Source organism: Centrocercus urophasianus, unplaced genomic scaffold, assembly GCF_019232065.1.
Source record: "Centrocercus urophasianus isolate 14NV4802_14NV808 unplaced genomic scaffold, USGS_Curo_1.0 seq_383, whole genome shotgun sequence".
NCBI classification, from domain to species: Eukaryota; Metazoa; Chordata; class Aves; order Galliformes; family Phasianidae; genus Centrocercus; species Centrocercus urophasianus.
In genome coordinates this window covers 27,779-34,699 of record NW_024884959.1, presented here as the reverse complement: position 1 = coordinate 34,699, position 6,921 = coordinate 27,779, and the positions used below count along the sequence as shown (strand labels likewise).

General features: G+C 64.9%; 2 protein-coding genes and 1 pseudogene across 3 annotated transcripts in view; 1 reads left to right on the top strand and 2 right to left on the bottom strand.

Annotated features, from left to right (window-relative positions):
• Positions 1–2,554, bottom strand: part of NACA (nascent polypeptide associated complex subunit alpha) — an 8,898-nt gene extending 6,344 nt beyond the window's left edge. Inside the window, exons 1-2 of the mRNA XM_042832557.1 lie at positions 2,483–2,554; positions 1,936–2,007 (exon numbers count right to left, since the gene is read on the bottom strand). Coding sequence (XP_042688491.1) covers positions 1,936–2,005 — 70 coding nt within the window. The 5' untranslated portion in view covers positions 2,006–2,007; positions 2,483–2,554. The remainder of the gene's footprint in view (positions 1–1,935; positions 2,008–2,482) is intronic.
• A 178-nt stretch (positions 2,555–2,732) lies between these two features.
• On the bottom strand, positions 2,733–6,025 carry PRIM1 (DNA primase subunit 1). 2 transcript variants are annotated; one of them, XM_042832555.1, is made up of 13 exons: positions 5,923–6,025; positions 5,643–5,800; positions 5,456–5,562; positions 5,277–5,350; positions 4,976–5,112; positions 4,852–4,910; positions 4,673–4,782; positions 4,506–4,597; positions 4,281–4,425; positions 4,118–4,187; positions 3,960–4,045; positions 3,765–3,863; positions 2,733–2,924 (listed from the first exon to the last, which is right to left on the bottom strand). In XM_042832555.1, exons 1-13 carry the CDS (start codon positions 6,023–6,025, stop codon positions 2,905–2,907), a joined length of 1,260 nt encoding a protein of 419 aa, XP_042688489.1. In that variant the 3' UTR covers positions 2,733–2,904. The 2 variants fall into 2 exon arrangements, with proteins under 2 accessions (XP_042688489.1, XP_042688488.1); XM_042832554.1 differs by lacking the exon at positions 2,733–2,924 and having other exon boundaries at positions 3,421–3,863.
• Positions 6,026–6,364: 339 nt separating this feature from the next.
• Positions 6,365–6,921, top strand: part of LOC122167757 — a 1,539-nt pseudogene continuing 982 nt past the window's right edge.

The window sequence follows — 6,921 nt, the reverse complement described above, 5'->3', positions numbered from 1 at the left end:
AGGGGCGACATGGAGACAGGGGCGACATGGAGACAGGGGCGACGTGGCCAGGCCTCCTGCCAAGGGCTGAGCGCCCCAGCGCAGCCTGCAGAGCTGCAGCCATGTGGCGGGAGCAGATTTCCTCCTTTTTCCCTTCTGGGAAAAGTCAGCAACTTCTGGGTGCTGACTCTTGCCTGCTGTCCTGTAGGAAGGAGCCACCCCACGTGGATCTCCCACAGGAGGGCTCTATCTTTCCCAAATTAAGACCACAGCCAGTCAGGTACTCCACACCCCCCCTCTCCGTTGCCCAGAGCAGCAACACACACAGGAAAGACCCACAACAGCTTCTTCTTCAGGTGGGCTCACTTTTTCTTGCCCAAGAACCATGGCTCAGAAGACGTTTCTAACACCCTGCTGACCCCATGCTATTCCAAAACACAGAGCAGCAGAGGAGCCTGAGCTGCTCTGCTGGATGCTCCAGCCACTGGCCAGGACAGCCAGCATCAACCAGCACACTTCAGCTCGGGGGGAAGCCATAAACACTTCAAAAAGGAGCAGTGCGTCCTGCCAAGAGCGTGCTGGCCTCCGGCCCCGTACTGAGCAAGCAGAAAGGACAACTCTGCTCTCTTAAGAAAAATCCTGTCCAGCCCTCTCTGTTCCTCCACCCCCACGCACCAGAGAGCACTGTGTGAGGCCGCCCTGTAATCAGCCCCACAGACAACCCCTCCTTCTCCAGCAGCCACTTCCACAAACAAATGTGGAGTGGGGGCTCTTGCAAACCATGTGTAATTTGTTAAGGGATGTTTACAGTAAATAGACTGCAAAGCCTCTTGTGACCAGGCCACATGCACGCTAGAGGCTGGAGCCCTGCCCTGCACAGAGACCTCTGTGCTGAGCATCACAAACTTCCCACACACCAGCTAACCTCCAAAGCATGAGATGAAAGCCAGAGGAAGACACTGAAGATTCCCACCCTGCACCAGAGCCCTCCAAAGCCCGGCTTCTTGCCTGGCCTGGCCCCAGGGGGGCTGGCTCAGCACAGACACGATGACCACGACAGTCCTTGTGCTCACTCTTCCACCTTCTCAACAAACAAGAGGGGGCAACCAGCCCCGCTCTGCGTCACCACCCCACGCCACCCCCCAGGGCAGGGGACAGCACTGGCACAGCACTGGCAGCTCAGCCTGGGATCAACTTCTCCCAGCCTCCATGACGCTGCGAGAGATTCGAGAGCAGCACGGTGCTGACAGAAGGTGACCCAGTGAAGCACAGTGCCCCAGGAGAGGCCCCATGGACACAAGCTCCTGGCAGGCAACCGAGCCGCAGGAATCCCAGCTATGCCTGACAGGGAATGGAGCAGCTGCCCCCAGACACAGCCACACAGCTGTCACACAGCAGCCGTCACTTCAACCTGCTCCAAGAGCCAGGAGGCCACCGCCTGGCAATGGATGCATCCTGCCAGCAGCTTCTGACTGTTCAGGCTGCCCCAGCTTCTCCTGCGTCCCACCTCTCCCACACCCTTGGCCACATCAACTATTTGCCCATCACGCACTGCATGCTCTTCCCACGTGCGTTTTCATGCCAGTGTAGATGATGCAACGCCTCCCTGAATGCAGAGACAAAAAACATAACTTCGGTGACCAAAGCTTCCTCTGGAAGTAACCCCTGCCTTTAAAAGATGCTACAGCAGGCACACGGGCGCAAAGCACTCATAGATTTTACCCGGGCACAGTGAGCAGCACAGTGATATGAGGGCAGACGGAAGGTGCCCCTGTTGCAACCCAGGGCCACCAACTCTGCTGGGCCCGGCTGGCCGAGGACCAGGCTGGGACTGAGTGAACCCCAGGGCAGCACGGAGCCCGCAGCGCTGCCTTCAGCCGCCCCACTGCTGCCTTCCCCCACCATGGGCTCACGGCTCAGCGGTACTCCCAGCGCCGGTCCGGAGCCCCGGCTCACCTGTCTCGGCCTGTGGCTGCGGCAGCTCCTGCTCTGTGGCCGGGACGGTTTCTGTAGCTTCGCCAGGCATTTCTGCGTGAACAAGGGGGAAAAAAAAACACACCGGACTCGCGGCCGCCCCGAGAAGTCCCCGAAGGGCCGCCTTCAGATGCCGGCAATGGGCCTTACCCAACGCCACCGCACACCGGGGGCTCGGAGATCAACCGGTACCGAGGGCCGCCCGGCTGCTGCCCGCGCCGGTAACAACAGCGCGGACCCAGCACAGAGCAGACGGGAGCGGATCCCACGCCACCCCATGGCTCGGACCGGCAGCGGCCTACGCGGCTCTTCCGCCTCCCCCCTGCCCGGCCGCGGCCTCAGCCGCCTCCCCCCGCCGCGCGGAGCCGTCCCCGCGGGGCCGCCCCGGCGTTGCCCTCTCGGAGCTGCCCTGGCCCCACCGAGGGCCCCGACCGCTCCGCCGCCGCCCTCCCGCATTCCCTCCCGTCCCGGCCGCACTCCCGGCCCCACGCGGTGGCGGATGGAGGTGGATGGCGGCGGCGACACTCACTGTACGGGAAGCGGAGCCCAAGATGGCGGCGGAAAGAGACCAAGCGGCGGAAGGCGCGACTTCCGGAAAGAGAATCACTTCCGGGGGAGAGGCGCGGCGACTTCCGCCCGCCCGCCCCGCCGGCTGCGCTCGGGCGTTCCGGGCCGCGTTCGGACGTTCCGGGGCACGAGAACGGGAATTTTGCCCCGCTCCGAGTTTTATCCCGCTGGAGCCCCATCCCTTCTGCCCCCCAGGGACACGGACACGGGGCTGAGCAGCGCCCTTTAATGGATTTTGGGTACAAAAAGTACAAAAAGCATAAAAAGAAGTGAGAAGGGAACCGGGGGGGGGGGGGGGGTCAGTCTCCCTGCCCCACAGCAGCAGCAGACGTCAATCAAGGTCAATCAACGGCCTCCCAGGGGCAGGGGCTGCGGGCAGCGTGGTCAGAACTCTCCCTGCAGGTCTGGGAAAGAGCAGAAATGGGGTTTTAGAGATCATATGATCATAGAATCATAGAATCATGGAATGGCCTGGGTTGCAAAGGCCCACAGCACTCCTCCAGCTCCAACCCCCTGCTGTGTGCAGGTTGCCAACCAGCAGCCCAGGCTGCCCAGAGCCACATCCAGCCCGGCCTTGAATGCCTGCAGGGCTGGGGCATCCACAGCCTCCTTGGGCAACCTGTTCCAGTGCTTCACCGCCCTCTGGGGGAAAAACTTCCTCCTCATATCCAACCTCAACCTCCCTTGTCTCACTTTAAAACCATTCCCCCCTGTCCTGTCAGCACCCACCCTCACCAACAGCCGTTCCCCCTCCTGTTTATCCTCTCCCTTCAAGTGCTGGAAGGCCACCACAAGGTCTCCCCGCAGCCTTCTCTTCTCCCAGCTAAACAAGCCCCAGTTCCCTCAACCTTTCCTCACAGCAGAGCTGCTCCAGCCCTCTGCTCATCTCAGTGCCTCCTCTGGACCCGCTCCCAGAGCTCCACGTCCTTCCTGTGCTGAGGGCCCCAGGCCTGGACGCAGTGCTGCAGATGGTGCCTCACCAGAGCCCATAGAGGGAGACGACTTTTTTAACGCAGCCCAGAACACAGCTGGCTGCAGGCGCACGCTGCTGCCTCGTGTCCAGCTTCTCGTCTACCAGGACCCCCAAGTCCTTCTCTGCTCTCAAGATCTTTCCCCAGTCTGTGTGAATACCTGGGATGGCCCTGACCCAAACGCAGCACCCTGCACTTGGCCTTACTGAACCTCATTAGGTTTTCAATAAGCAATGAAGAGCAGCTGGGAGCGGTGGGATCCCCAGCGCTCACCGCTCCTCCACAGCCGCTCCCCGCGCCGCGCGCGCTCCATCTCCTCCAGGAACTGCTCGAAGGCCTTCACGTAGGGCGCCAGCTGCGTCCGCCGGTAGTCTGAGGAGAGGGGGTGAAGGGGGGTGGGCCTGGACCCCCACCCGGCCTGCCCACGCCTGCAATTAACCCCCCCTGCTGCCCCCCGGCCCCGCTCACCCCGCATCCGCCGCTTTGGCTCCGTCTCCTCGCTGTCCTCCTGCTCTGCATCATCGCCAGCCGCATCCAGCTCCTCGCACAGAGAGCTGCAGGGAAGGGCGGCATGTGGGGGGCTGCCCACAGCTGGGGATCCCCCGCCACCAGCCTGATGTGCAGACCTGATGGTGGGCACTGCGAACGGGTCGAAGTCATCCAACCTCTGCAGATCCAGTGGCACCGAGATGCGGCCTGCAAGAGATGGAACTGCTGCCCAGGGTGCCCCGCATGGGCTGCTGACCCCACAAACAGCCGGAACCCCCAATTTGGGGTACAGAGACCCACCTGTTTTGGGGTGGACGCTGAAGGGGCTCTTCAGGAGGTGCCCGATGCCTTTGCTGACGTTGATGTCGAGCCGTGGGAAGCAGTACTGCAGCATGATCTCCCAGTCTGCATAGCACGCTGTGCCCTTCCCACTGCCTGCTGCCCGCTGTGGGTACAGGCAGTCAGGGAGCAGCACTGCCCCACAGCCACCCCACAGCCACCCAGAACCGCCCCACAGCCACTCACCCGTGTCCGCTCCATGCGGCCCTTCAGCAGCTCCCAGCGCTGCACTGAGTCGCGCTTCTTGGGGAACTCGCTCTGCAGCAGCTCACGGTGCTCTGCCAGCTGTTAAGGCCGATCACAGCCAACGCGAACCCCGCTGCCCACCCTGAGCAGAGCAGCTGGAAGGATACCTTCTGGGACCAAGGCCAGCACTTTGTCCCAGCGCTCGGGGCTGCCCAAGACGTCCTGGCCCTGCAGTGCGTACGCCTCGAAGTACTTCTCCACCACGTTCACCGACCGCCTGCGGAGCAGATGGAGCTCAGCACCCCACGGCCATCGGCTCCGCACCGGGCAGCACATCTGCACCCACCTGATGAAGGGGTGGACGGGCTCCGAGAGGTTCACCTTCTTCACCGTCTCAGCTCCACCCTGGCAAGGACAGCGTGGTCAGCCCAAGGAGGTGGGCAGCACAACCCTTCCCCCCATGCGCCCACCTTCACCAGGCTCAGGTACTCCACAGCGGCCGCACGCAGCGCCGGGGACCATTTGCGCACGGCGTCGTCGCAGACCCAGCAGTGCACACCTCTCCGTCCCGAGTACACCCACAGGCGGTGCTTCATGCCCAGGTCCTCTATGGGGCACAGAGGGGCTGGGGGAGCACGCCGGGCATCTGCCTGCCCTCTGCTCCTGCTCCAGCCCCACAGCAGCGCTCCCCTAGACCCACTTCAAGGCATCACTACGAAGGGCAGCGGGGTCCCAGTGCGCAGAGGCTGCGTGCTTCCCCGCATCTCTCACCCACGAGCGCGCGGTCAATCACACGGACAGCGATGGTCATCAGAGTCCAGCACTTGGAGCAGATGTCGGCCGAGCTGCGGGCAGAGCACAGCAGTCAGGCGGGCGCCATCCCGGCTCTACGGGGCTGCAGCCCCCCCAGCCCCCCCCGGGAACCCGCAGCCCTCAGCCCCCCCGGGAACCTGCAGCACGTCCGGACGTCATCGTAGTCGGTCATATCGATGTCGAACACCAGCTCCTTCTCCACGGGTTGGAACGCCCCGAGGTGCACCGTGTTGTGCTGGTTGGGCTGCGGGGAGCAGAGGGGTCACCCCGTCGTCCTCCCGCAACCACCGGGGAGTTCGGGGGCGGGGGAAGGGGGGGACGCACGCGATGCGAATATACGGCGCCGATGTCGATCTTGTACGGGTTGGTCCTCTGCAGCTCCTTCTCCAGCTCCTGCGGGCTGCCGAACGACTGGAACCGCACGTACACGTCGTCCCGCAGCGTGAAGGAGAACTCCCGCAGCTGGAAGTAGTTCTTCTCCACTGCGGGGGTGCGGGGTGGGTTGGGGAGGTTGGGGGGGCACGCGGATCCCGCCGGTGCGCGGTCTCAGCCCCGCACTCGCCTCCCCGCGCCCCGCCGCGTGCAGCCCGGTTCCGCCGCTCACCGCCGCCGTAGCCGAGCCAGCGGCCGTAGGCGCCGTGCGGGAAGAGCCGGCGGTAGAACACCGGGAGCAGCTCCGGCAGCGCCGCCGGTTCGAACGGCGCCATGGCGGGAAGCGGAGGGAAGCGGAGGGGCCGAAGGAACCCGCGGGTCGCTGGGAGATGTAGTGCGGCCCCGCCCGGAACGGCATGGCGCTGCTCGGCGCGGCGCCGGCCGTCGAGGCACCGGAGCAGAAAGACGGGGAGCCCCGCGGGGCTCAGCCCCGGCACCGACCCGGTCTCTGCCCTGCCGGTGCCTCCTCCCGCTGCGTCCCGACCTCGTCCCGCCCCGAGCGCCGGGAGAGGAGCCCCTTCGGCGCCCCGCTCATGTGGGGCAGCAGCCGCGCGGTGGCCCGAGGGCGGCGGGATGGACGCGCTCGGCTCCGTGCCAACCAGGGGCGGCTTTGCCGAGGGGCCGAGCGAGAGGCCGGGGGCCGCGGATGGGACCCAAAGCTCTGAGTGCGCGGCTCACGCGGGTCCCTGCGAGAGAACATGGGTGTGAGCAGCGTCTGCAAACGCCGTAAAACTGCACGGAGCTCGGCACGGCGGGCGATACGGGACGGGGAGCGCAGCGCATCGATCCGGCTGCAGCTTGGCTGCTCTGCATGGAACGCAGGAGGACGGGCTGAGCCTCTGCCCGGCCCCGTGTTCAGCTGAGCTGGCACGACGCTGCTCCCGGACCGGCCCCGCAGGGTTGGGCAGGTCCAAGGTCAGCAGAGGCCGGAGGCGTCGCTCGGGACTGCTCTGCACTTTGCTGCGGTGTCCCCGCTGTGCTCAGCGAGTCCCGGCCACCTCCACCTCCTCCTGCTCTTCCTCCTTCTCCTTTTCGTGCTGCTGCTGCTGCTGCTGCCCCCGGTCAGGATGTGGCTGTGGCTGCTGGCGCTGCTGGGGCTGTGGCTGCTGCGGCGATGGCACCGTGAGCGGCAGACGGTGCCCGGCCTGGAGGAGAAGTTTGTGCTGATCAC

Bases quoted from the DNA above. Each gene is read 5' to 3' on its own strand.
- PRIM1 (XM_042832554.1), bottom strand. From the start codon at position 6,025: ATGGCGCCGTTCGAACCGGCGGCGCTGCCGGAGCTGCTCCCGGTGTTC. The intron at 5,113-5,276 runs GTGAGAGATGCG...TGTGCCCCATAG, and splicing joins GATTGACCGCGCGCTCGTGG to AGGACCTGGGCATGAAGCAC. The intron at 4,426-4,505 runs GTGAGTGGCTGT...CTGTACCCACAG, and splicing joins GCCGCATGGAGCGGACACGG to CGGGCAGCAGGCAGTGGGAA.